This window comes from Balaenoptera acutorostrata, chromosome 1, assembly GCF_949987535.1.
Source record: "Balaenoptera acutorostrata chromosome 1, mBalAcu1.1, whole genome shotgun sequence".
Taxonomy (NCBI): Eukaryota; Metazoa; Chordata; class Mammalia; order Artiodactyla; family Balaenopteridae; genus Balaenoptera; species Balaenoptera acutorostrata.
Genome location: NC_080064.1, coordinates 138959321 through 138971789, shown reverse-complemented (window position 1 = coordinate 138971789; position 12469 = coordinate 138959321). Strand labels below are relative to the sequence as shown.

The following is a 12469-nucleotide window of genomic DNA, read 5'->3' as shown; positions in this document are numbered from 1 at the left end:
TGGGGATATATGGGAAATCTGTTATCTTCCTCTTATTTTGCTGTGAAACTACATCTGCTCTAAAAAAAATTAAGTCCTTAAAAAAAAAAAAGAAAATTTGGTTAACTGGTTAATGGTCTATACAAACTATGCTTTTTCAAAACAATTCCTATTCCTGACCTTTTTTTTGAAGAAAATATTTTAAATTACTTTTGTCATTAATGTTAGTTCTTGTTGCCATTCCTCAAATTTGGCTTTGACATTATAAACTTCCCTAGAACATACCTAAATGAATCCCATGCTAAAAACTCAGCACTAACACAGTGTTATATAAGGTATACACCTCAGTCATTCATCCAGCTAAAACTAAATGAACCTATATTCAAATCACTGATGTCAATTCCTTCTGATACTCTGAGAAACAAAGAGTAGAAGGAGGACACGATCAGCTGAGATGAAAGCCACCAACTATGTTCTTCTTAGAGTATCAAGAACATTATGTATCTGTGTCAGGTCATTTCAGTTGGAGAGTCTGACGTAGTATAAATAAGGCCATGGTCATGGATTTGACCTTTAGCAGACCAACTGCTTTGACTCTATACTCATGCTCCCCTCATTCACCTGGAAATATGCCATTAATCAAAAGGAGTACCATTGAGGAAAACTCTCAGTTTTATAAACTCAGTCTTATAAACATTATAAACATTAGAACTCTGAGCACATTTAACATGTGCTAAATAACGTTTAAGGCACTACATAAAATCTATGCAAACATACTTCAATATGTTGAAAGTCGCAATACAGAAGTAGGACTTAAAATTATGAGCTGTACTTTCATATACTCGTGGCAAGAACTGCTTTCCAGGAAGGTCACACAAATTTGGCACTAAGTCTCAGGCCTTTAAAAACATACTCTTCTAGGAATTCAGCCTAAGGAAACAGTCAGAAGTTCAAAGACTTATGCACAAAGAGAATCAATAGACTGCTAATATAAAATTTTTGAAAAATATTAATGTTTAAAATAGGATAATGGTTAAATCAGTTATGTTCAATTAGTCATTAACAAATTATATTTTCATATAAGCCTCAGTAATAAAGCTGTGTGATACTGGCACATGAACAGACCAACAGAACATACTAGAAAATCTTGAAATAAACCAAATTGTATATGGCAATCTAATGAAGGATAAAGGAGTCATCTTAAATCAGTGGGGAAAAAATTAATTATTCAATAAATGGTGCTAGGATAACTGGAAAGCCATCTTTCTAAAAGTGAAGTTGTATCTATACTCATACCTTAGACCAGGATGAATTCTAAATGGATCAAAGATTTAAATGTAAAAATAAAAACAAGAAAGTACTAGACAAACCATTATTATTCTATAACCTCAGAATAGGAAAGGCCATCCTAACTAGGACATAAAACCAAAAAGCCATAAGATTGATACATTCGGGATTTCCTTGGCAGTCCAGTGGTTAAGAATCTGCACTTCCACTGCAGGGGCACGGGTTCAATCCCTGGTCAGGGAACTAAGATCCTGCATGCCACACAGTGCGGCAAAAAAAAAAAAAAAGAAGAAGAAGAAGATTGATACATTCAACTGCATAAAAATAATTTCCTCATACAGGAAAAGAAAAAAAAAAGATAAATGAAAATACCAGCAACTCATGGCAGACAAAGGGCTCTTAATATACTAAGAGTTCCTGCAAATCACTAAGAAAAAGATCCAACAACCCAATAAAAATGGGCAAAAGATATGTACAGTCACAAAAAAGGGTATATTTAAATGGCTCTGTAAGATATTCAATCACACTTAATGTAAGATTTGAAAAATTAAAATTAAACTAAGACTAATTTTTACCTAGATTGTCACATTAAAAATCCTTGATAGGGCTTCCCTGGTGGCACAGTAGTTGAGAATCTGCCTGCCGATGCAGGGGACACGGGTTCGAGCCCTGGTCCGGGAAGATCCCACATGCCGCGGAGCAACTAGGCCCGTGAGCCACAACTACTGAGCCTGCGCGTCTGGAGCCTGTGCTCCGCAACAAGAGAGGCCGCGATAGTGAGAGGCCCGCGCACCGCGATGAAGAGTGGCCCCCGCTCGCTGCAACTAGAGAAAAGCCCTTGCGCAGAAACGAAGACCCAACACACCCAAAAATCAATCAATTAATAAATAAATTTATTAAAAAAAATCCTTGATAATTCCCTATGTACGGGGAGATGGGCACTCTCATACCTGGAGAAATATAAATAGGTACAACCCCTAAGAAGAGCAATTTGGGAATAGCTTTCAAAATTACAAATACACCTATCTTTGACCTAGCAATTCCATGAATTTTTGTTATAGATATACACAAGCAAAATGGCTTATATCCAAGATTATTCATGCACTATCACTTGCACCAACAAAATGTGGGGATTGGTTTAATAAATTATGATTCATCCAAGCATCATGCAGCCATAAAAAGAATGAGGAACCACTTTACAAATGGACAGGAAAATATATCCAGGATATATTAATAAGTGTGTGGAGGGGAGATGTGAGGGAGGAATAACACAAGCTGCAGATCAATTCCTATAATGGGTTAACAATTCTGTAAAAAAGGAGAAAAACAATTCTGTAAAAAAGGAGAAAAAAGCATATACACAGTAAAAACTATGATACTATCAATTCAGATACTAAGCAATTAACAACAACTGGCTCCAGACCCCCAGAACACCCAACCAACTTCCTTTGGGGGTTTGTTCCAGTCATTTCATTAATCTCACCAAAAAATGACCCAGCCTTTTTTTTTTTTTTTTGGCCATGCGGGATCTTAGTTCCCTGACCAGGGATTGAACCTGTGACCTCGGCAATGAAAGTGCAGAGTCCTAACCACTGGACCACCAGGGAATTCCCAAACCCTGAATTTTTTTAAACTAAATTTCTTGGATCCCACTCTTGGCAGTTTTTACCTATCTATCTATTTCTATATGCCTGGAATAGGTATGGAAGGATACACAAAAATTTCCAACATTTATTCATTGTGTGGGAGGGAAATGATTGCCTGTCAGATGGCAAGTGAGGGGTGAGGAGGAGGGGTGAGAGAGACCTCATGGCATATCCTTTTATACCTTTTGAATTCTGAAAGAAGGAAATGTATTTCCTATTTTTAAAATTACATTTAAAAATAAAAATATATTTGAAAAAATTTTAAACATTTTCAAAGCCATAAGAAAATATGCTATTAGAAAAAGGCAGGATATAAAATAGATGCGGTGTGATACCAAATATGTACAAACAAGTATATCTGTACACAGAAAAAACTGGTAAAATATAATCAAATATTAAAGGAAGAATTATCTCTAAGAGGTGGAATTATAGCTGATTTTAATTTTCTTTGGCTTTTCCTATAATTCGAATTCTTTACATTAAGCATGGATTACATTCATAATTAGGAAAATAGTATTAAATTTTTAATAATATGAATCAGAGAGGTTAGAAATTAAAAGGGAGGTATAAAGTTACTAAGGATTATCCAGGATTCTAAGGATCATAAATGAAACATTCAAATTTCCTCAAAACATCACTCCAATGGCAGAATAAAGAATTTAGGAAAAGATCTAATCTGTCCTCTAATCTGCCTCTTAAGGATCACTATGAGATTATTCTCATCCTCCTACTTTCTGGATGTTTTGACCATTTTTGTTTTCTGTTACCTAGGTAATGGTACTTCCAGCATTTCCCTTAAAGACTGTGAAACTAACAATCTGGTATTTCTCACTGACCTTCAGCTTTTAAAGGCCATCTCCCTAAGGGAAAGCAGTAAGATCTAGAAGCTATAACAGGAGGCTGAGGAATCTGAGGTTAAGAGTTCTAATCCTGACAAACTGTGGAATTTGTCTCCTATTTTGGGAATAAGCTAAATTTCCTGAGTCAGTTTACTTAATGAGGAAATTTAAAGGATTATTTTGAAAAATATTTAGTACTATCAACTTTTTACACTTTTTAACTCTTCACACTATTCTTCTGAACTTTGTTTTCTTGCCTTACATTAAATTTTTCCTCTCTAAATTTTCACTCTCCCAAACAGTATCTGCAAGTATTACCAATGTCTTAGACTTAGGAGCAGGGAGGGGATACTTTTAGAAAGCCTACTGTAAATGACACAACATGAACAGAACTTGAGCCAAGTTGAAGACAATTTATGGGGGAATAAGAATGCAATCAGGATCTAAACTGGACCCTTATGAGCAAAGTGGCCACAGACAACTAATTAATGTAACTACACTGAGTAAGGGAGGGTAAAACTCAAGACTCCTAACACCTGAACCCTGCTGATAGAGATAGGAAGATGATAACGTCTATGTCACAGGGCAGAAATGAAGTTTTGTCATGCTTTCAAGGGCTCAATTTTTATTTCTTTTGTTTACCGTATTCCCTCTAACCCCATTGAGCTGGGCCTCAGGACATCTTTTTTTCCCTACTATTTACATATTATGTACTTCTTGATGGCTGCCTTTCACAAGAAAACCAGCTACATTAAACTTGTAAAAGGTTCTCTACCAACAGGTCTTGAGAAGCACTTGATAGCCTTTGGGAAGAAACAAACATCAGAGAGCAATTATCCCTCTGCCAAGGGCGGAGTGCCCTCAGCACACTTCAAACTCCTCCTCCTGGTTAACAAGACCGAACACCTCTCTAGTTACTTAAAAATTATTCCAATAGGGTGGGACAAGGGAGCAGACAGATGAATTTTTTCTGGATTAACTCAGTCATTAGTTCAATGCTTTTTTGTGGTTCACCTACTTAAAAGGTGATCAAATCACTTTGTGCTACTCAAGAGAGCAACTGCTAAAAACAATTACATAAACCCTCCACTTCAATTTACCTTATCCTTCTTTCTAATAAAACAAAGTGTAAGAAACCGCTGCCTTGCTACCATTTCCTCAGTAATCTCAGTAAAGCCTACTTTGTCATATGAATCCCTTTTCTTTTCCTTAGCAAATCAGAAAAATTTATTTCATTCATCATAATAGGACACAACTGTACATCATTTTTTAAAGTGCATACACTGAATCTTATTATCTGAAGAAGATAAAGGCAATCCTTATAAACAAACTATTCTCAGATAAACAGGGGCATTCTAGAACTTCATATTATTTACATCAGAGAATTTGTACAGATCCTCAATTCCATACCGGCAATTCTCAAACCCAAAAAGCTCTGAACACTCTTTTTCCATAACTTCTCTAGCAGTAAAATCTGACCTGCACTGACATCATACTATGTATAGTGTTATACCGTACTTAGCATGAATGTCCATTTGTTTAATTGCAGAAATATTAACATGACTGATGTTGCTCCACACACCACTAGGGGGTTTATATCACTATATATACCATATTTTCTAAAATCAAAAGTTTTGAATTTTGAAACACTCCAGTCCAAACAGTTTTGGACAAGGGATTGTGGATGTATAGTTTCTATTCTGCAAAAATATTTTCGTTCTTTGAAAATGAAATAGCAATAAACCAACATGATAGAGGGTAGAAAAATACTAAGATGTTGTAAAGGAAATTGTCCACCATCTGTGACATTAGTAGAATACATAATTTAAATGAGATACATAAATTTTCTCCTGAAGGAAAAAAAGGAGGGCTACTTGAAATCAATATAATTTAAAATAAACAGTATATACCTAGGCCTTCTTGGAAGTTCTCTTTAATTTCAGTGGAGAACTGTCTACTCCTACTGTGTATAAAATGTATTGGAGATTATGGGAAAATGATGTGTCAACACTCAAAGTCAATGCCCCATCCTTGAGTATTTTTTTTAAACGAATGGCCTTTATTTTTTTTAATATTTTTTTTAATATTTATTTATTTATTTGGCTGTGCTGGGTCTTAGTTGCTGCATGCGGGATCTTTAGCTGCGGAGTGCAGGGTCTAGTTCCCTGACCAGGGATTGAACCTGGGCCCCCTGCATTGAGAGCCTGAAGCTTTAGCCACTGGACCACCAGGGAAGTCCCCACCCTTGAGTACTGAACTCAAGCTTAAGATCCCAAGGATTCCTAAAACATTAATACTCATTTGTAAAAGTTCAATTAATAGTATTTGAGGAAATTAAAACACTTAAGTAACATGAACATGTTTTGGGATATACTCAATACATAGTCACTGATTTTCTTCTGGCAATCAATTAGCTAGAGCACATAAAACTTTTAGTCTTGGTTGAGCAATTTCATTTATCTACATGTTACCACAAAACAGGAGTCATGGGGTGCATATGTAAGACGTGTAAGAGTGAGTGATCTGCGGGACTTCCCTGGTGACACAGTGGTTAAGAATCTGCCCGCCAATGCAGGGGACATGGGTTCAAGCCCTGGTCTGGGAAGATCCCACATGCCGCGGAGCAACTAAGCCCGTGTGCCACAACTACTGAGCCTGCACTCTAGAGCCTCCGAGCCACAACTACTGAAGACCGCGTGCTGCAACTACTGAAGCCCGCACGCCTAGAGCCCGTGCTCTGCAACAGGAAAAGCCACCGCAATGAGAAGCCCGCACACCACAACGAAGAGTAGCCCCCATTCGCCGCAACTAGAGAAAGCCCGCGTGCAGTAACGAAGACCCAATGCAGCCAAAACTAAAATTAATTAATTTAAAAAATAATAATAAGTATTTAAAAAAAAAAAAAAGAATGAGTGAGCTGCTGAGAATATTCAAGGTGAATTATGCTAAGAACATTCTGTATAAGGCCAGCGAGTTAGTCATAACTAATTCATACTGGACCAAAATAAAATAACTTCCTGGACTTGTTACTGGTTGCAACATTTTAAGTAAACATAGAAACATGTTCTCTAAAAATGCAATAAAATATACTTTTTTAAATTAAATCATCCTTTGTTTTAATTTATGAAGTATAAGCAATATTACTTACTACAAGCAGGTAAGACTTCCGCCCCCATCAACTCATATCCAGTTTATGAGAAATTCTTATCAAATTCCCATTGCCATATTTCTAGAATTATATTATATTTGATGCAGAATGATTAATTCCCTTTTTCTTCTGTTTGCTGAAATAGTACCAGCCTTTAGAAATTTTCCAGGAGATCCCTATCAATCATTAATAAACAATTAGCTATATATTAGCTTAATGGTAGGCAATAATGTTGATGTTATTTTATTAACTGAATATTTTAGATAAGTCCTGCCCATACTATTAAAATTAAAAACAATATGGTTTCTTGGTGATCACTTCATCATGAGAACTATATTTCCCCTCTAGCTATTTAAACGCACATCTGTGCATACACTTGCAGATCTGTTGTACTGATGGGTGCAGAGCTCCAATGCGGGCACTGCTGGAGATTGGTATCTTTAATTTCCCCCAAATAGTGCCCTTCACTCACCATCCATTCATGGTAAAGTAGTTAATTTTAACGTCCTCATTGTTTACCAGAAAGCAGAGACAGTGAGGCTGGCTTTGCCGCTCCCGTTTCCTTTTGCTGGGCTGCTGAGCTTTTTCAGCCAATTGACTTCACTTTGAGGCTATAAATATCTGAAAAATGTTCTGCATTTGATGCTCTTGGATTCTGCATCCATATTTAGCTGTTTGTGGCATGCCTTTGTTTAAGCTACTCTACCACCCATACAGTCAGTCAGGTTGAGATCTAGATGGTCAAAGGACAGATGGATCAACATTCAGCACACACTGACTTACCATGGGGGAGGCATCAATCTGCTAGACACTGTGACAATGAAGGGAGTGGCAAGATAGGAATACAGAGATAAACAAGACAGACAGATTCCCTGGTGTCAAAAATATTATAGTCTTGACGGGCATGGGCACAACTTATAATAATATTGGAATAAACAAATGAAACATTTTACAACTAAAAGAAAATGAAGAATAGCACAGCATAACTATTTTCTCTTGGCTCTGTCTCAAAAATGTGCATTTGTTTGTGTTCTAAATATAGGTCTACATATTATAAAGCTCTGGACATATTCCAAAAAGTTTGCAATCATGACGATACAAAAAACTCTGAATATAGGTATAATCCACCAAAGAGCCAGACCTATCAGTAGCAAACTCAAAACAGTGCCCAGTCTTCAAATTTTGTGAGGCAAACTAATAAAATATTGTTTCCAAAAGTTTCTGTAAGTAAATAAAATAAAAGTTTCTCTTAAGATATTTGAGGAGAGGGGTTACTTCTGTTCTTGTTGTTGTTTGTATGCATACTGATTTCAAACGTTAAGTATATTGAAGAGGATATAAACCATAGCTAGAAGCCAGAAGCACTTAATACAGCTCCTTAATTTGCATCCTATCTTTAAAACCCACAGGTCTATTCTAGGTTAGGTCTCAAAACTGAATGAGCTAGATCTGAGATCCCCATCCCCACCTTCCTATCTTGTGAAAACATTCCAAACAAATATACATCTGCCCTCAACATTCCTTCTTTCAAAACTCAGTTCATTGACCTTTTGATAAAAGTGCCCCCCAGAATCCTGATAGTCATGATTTAAATGTATTAAAGGCTTGCTTGATGCCTGGCCCCAAGAGTCAGGGTGGAATTGGGAGGCAAAGTTGTAGGTTAAATAATAGGGTAGGCCATAGAATCAGAAAACTCTAAAACTAAAATGTACCATAGATACAATTACTCCAGATTCCACATTTTATGTAGAAACCTAGACCCACGGACTTAAAATTACTTGCCCAAAGTTAAACAACAATTTGTGGCAAGGCCAGAATGAAAACCCAGGTTCTCAACCCCCAGTTGCATGCTCTAGACTAGTTTCTGGATTTCTTTAAAAAACATTGGAGTACACTCATCAAAGTCTCTTTCAATTGTGTAAAAGAACCTTGATGTTCCAAAACAATCAGGATTTTGAACACACAAAACAAATAAACAAGAAAACCAAAACGAACTCTCTTCCAAATTGATTTTCTACATTCTATTTTTTTTACTTCAAAGCTTTTCAAAGAGCTATACAACAGGCAACTTAAAAACTAGCTAAGGACATAGAAAAGCCAAGTCATTCAGATAGTTGTGGAATATTTACATCAAACTAAAGACAATAAAGTAGTACCCAAGATGAGCTGCCTTAGAGGAAGGAAAGTAGCAGTACTGAACAGTAAATAAAAACTTCTGGTTAATTGATAGGGAAGACAAAAAAGTTACAATGCAGTAGAAAGTCTGCAAATTGGCTTTGAAATGCACACTATATATGTGTGTGTGAGAGAGAATATACATATATATTTAAGAATATACACACAAACCTAGCCCTAGGAATGGACTACAAAAACAAGCACATAGTTTTATGGGTTATATGCAAAGAAGGTAGTTAACACTAGGTCTAGAAAATCCAGACAGAATAGTTTGACACTGAAATACTGAATTGTCATATATGCATATTCTTGCAGTAACAAGGCCCTATCTCTAACTTCATATAAAAAACAATATGCAAAAGAAGTGTATAAGGACAGGAAGGATAGAATAGGAAAAAGTTGTAACCACAATATACTCTAATTCAAGCTCAATTTCAGATTCTCGCCAACCTTTATTATAAACCATCGGCTAAGTAGGAACAGCAGGTGGGTGGAAAAATCAGGGACTAAAGTTTTTAATCTGCTGAGAATGAACAGGGTGACCTTGCATCATCTCCCACTTCTTTGCTTTAATTCTTTCAGTTAATTAAAACAACATCAAGAAACATTTATAAACATCCAGCAAAATACAAAGTGCTACATACATAAATTCTTAAGAATTGGTTATAAAAATTGATGGATTTTTAGAACTAGAAGGACCATTAAGAGATTATTTAATCCAATTCACTCATTTTACAGAAGAGGAATGAGATGTCAAAAAAGTGACCTGCTCTGCTCCAAATCACATAGCCATTTAGTGGCAGAACTGAGACAAAAATTCAGATCTCTGGACTCCCAGTTCTATGATCTTTCTGATGGTGATAAGACTTAAAGTCTTGAAATCAACTGAACTATCCAGGAAGACAACTTCAAAGTCACAGTCACTCTTGAATACTAAACACATACCCTGTTCAGGATGAAAAAACAAAAAAATAACGTACTTGATCACTAACAGGCTTAGATGCACATGACTGCAGGATAACATCTTAACATTGTGTTGATCTCAGGTGCTTCAAATTTGCCATCTTATACTCAGCCACATTACTAATGTCTTTTATAGTCCTGTGAGATAAGTGATAAACACCTTGACGTTTCAATATTTTGGAAAGCCACAGCTCAGTCCTGAATGCCAGGCTATAAATCCTTGGGCTATGGGTTTTCAAAACCAGCATGGTTTTAATGCTGCCACAAGGCTCGCCCTAATAGAATCTCATCATTCAGTTTTAATTAAAGAGGTGGTTACTAGGAATGCAGAAAGGGAAAGTTTTAGTGTGTTCATCACTTTTTAACTTGCTGAGTAGCAACCCAGTCACTTTACAAAGAGCACCAGAAACAATGGTGCAATCTGAAACAATCCACACCCCTTCGACTAAGTGCTTGCCTTTGGAGAGTGAGGTTCAGAAAGAGATTATAGAATTAGACTGTTCCCACCAAATAAATGCTTCTGATTTTTACTTTATCTTAACCTCTGCTAAGCTTTTTCATAATATCTTAGTTTGCAGCCTTGCCTCACTCCAGAGAAAGCAATGAAACGCCATTCATTTGATTTCACGGTGTGTTCTTCTTGAAGATCAGCTGACACTTCTCTTGAAGTCACCACCTGAGAATTAAGTCTGCATATCCCAACTCCACCTTAAATCTACTGCAGGTACCTGAAAAGGTCCAAAGACCATACTGAGTCACATCTCTCTCCTCAAGTACTAGTCTGGAGAAACTTGTCAGAAATGCACCCCAGAACCAAAAGGGATGTGGGAAACGGACCCAGGATGGATGGGGACTGAGAACAGGACTGAGACCAGGGAATGAATTTCAGCCTGAGCAAAGATACGAAACATCAGCCTCTAAGACGGCCTTTGGTCCTTACCGTACACCCGGACCCAGCTCTGTTGCTGGCACACGGACTCCAGAAGGATCCGATCCAACATGCCACCGGCCACGGCCCCACTGACCGGGACAACAGCGTCCAGCTCCTCCGGGGGGAGCGGCGAGTCGGACTCCAGTCCCGGGAACATCTCCGGCCAGGAGAGCGCCTCCGCGGCTCCTCCGCACGATAGGGAGAGCTCCATGGTGCCCCTGAGGGACAAGGCGGCGGCGGCGGCGGCGGCGGGGCGGGCGCGCGGCTCCGCGCCCTGCCTGCGGGAAGGGGAGGAGGAGAGCGCAGCAGCGGGGGCAAAGACTCGAGCAGCAGCCGGCGCGGACGCGGCTCACCTCCTTCCCCGCCGCCCACTGCCCGCGGCTCGGGCGCTGCTGCCCACCTGCAGCCGGCGGGCGGGACCCAGCCCGGGAGGCGGATCCAGCGTGGCCCCGGGTGGGGGTGGGTCCGGGCTCAGGTATGGGTCCCTCCCGGGAGGGGACGTGGAAGGACCCGGGAGGGGCGGATTGCCCGCCCGCCCCCTCGGAGCCGCCTTTCTGTGCCCCAGCCGGCGTCACCCGCGGGCCGATAGGGCCGGGGCTGGGGATGGAGTGGGGCCAGGCAGGGCTGGGCTGGGGGCGTCGCCGCCAGGGGCCGCCCCCTTTGACCGGCTCCCGCCGCCGCCGCAGCCGCCGCCGCCTCAGGGGCTCCGAGTGTCCACTCCCTCACCCCTGGGTGGGCGGGGGAGGGGGGGCGGTGGCCCCGGGTTCTCGCCCGCCAGTCCTCAGCACCCACCCCAGGAATGAGCCGGCCCGCCCCTGTAACTCTCAGGCCACGGCTCTCGCCGCTGCTCGGGGTCCGGCTCCGACTCCGCCGCGGATCCCACCAGCCCGGCAGCCGCGGCTGTGGCGGCGGCAGGCGGCATCCCAGGGTGATAGGCCGGAGTAATCGAGGGCCGAGAGCAAAGCCGCGTGTGCAGTAGAGTAACGGAGCGGAGGAGGAACTGCCGCCGAAGGCAGGAAAAATCGGACCCCGAGTTATTCATCCAGCCAGTCCCGCCTACTTTCCAAATACCCTCTCCCCCACCTCCCTGCAGTGCGTTTCCCGGTCTACCGGTCTCCCCAACTGCTTCTTGAAGTGGAGCCGGCGTGGAGAGGCGGGGTGGAAAAGGGGTGCGGGAAATTTAAAAAGAAAGGAAAAGAGCTTCCCTTTCCCCTCTTCCCACCCTTTTCCTTGTACGTATGCATTTATGTCTTTATTTGTTTGGACCAACATTTCTTTCTCATTGGACGGAGAGATTGGAGATGCTGCTTTATTTTACAGTCACCCTAGGGGAAAAGCTTCGTTCCTTCCCAGAGAGGAGAGTTGGCAGCGGGGTCTGGGATTGTGGGATTGTGTGGGGACCGCGCTCTGCGACCTGTCCGCGCTAAAGCTGGATTTGTCATCGGTTTAGAATAGCATGGTTAAGAAGTGTGGTGTGGATGGATGGACGGGCCTCGCAAGC

General features: G+C 40.3%; 1 protein-coding gene and 1 non-coding gene across 5 annotated transcripts in view; both read right to left on the bottom strand.

Moving 5' to 3' along the window:
- RASAL2 (RAS protein activator like 2) overlaps positions 1 to 11938 on the bottom strand; it is a 396742-nt gene extending 384804 nt beyond the window's left edge. The window contains exon 1 of one of the 4 annotated variants that reach the window (XM_057544819.1): positions 10978 to 11938. In XM_057544819.1, coding sequence (XP_057400802.1) covers positions 10978 to 11179 — 202 coding nt within the window. In that variant the 5' untranslated portion in view covers positions 11180 to 11938. The remainder of the gene's footprint in view (positions 1 to 10977) is intronic. The other 3 variants (XM_057544820.1, XM_007172943.3, XM_007172942.3) reach the window with 3 other exon arrangements.
- Positions 2801 to 2873, bottom strand: TRNAE-UUC (transfer RNA glutamic acid (anticodon UUC)). Its single transcript has one exon. It is a non-coding gene; the product is annotated as a tRNA-Glu (tRNA).
- Positions 11939 to 12469: the final 531 nt, after the last annotated feature.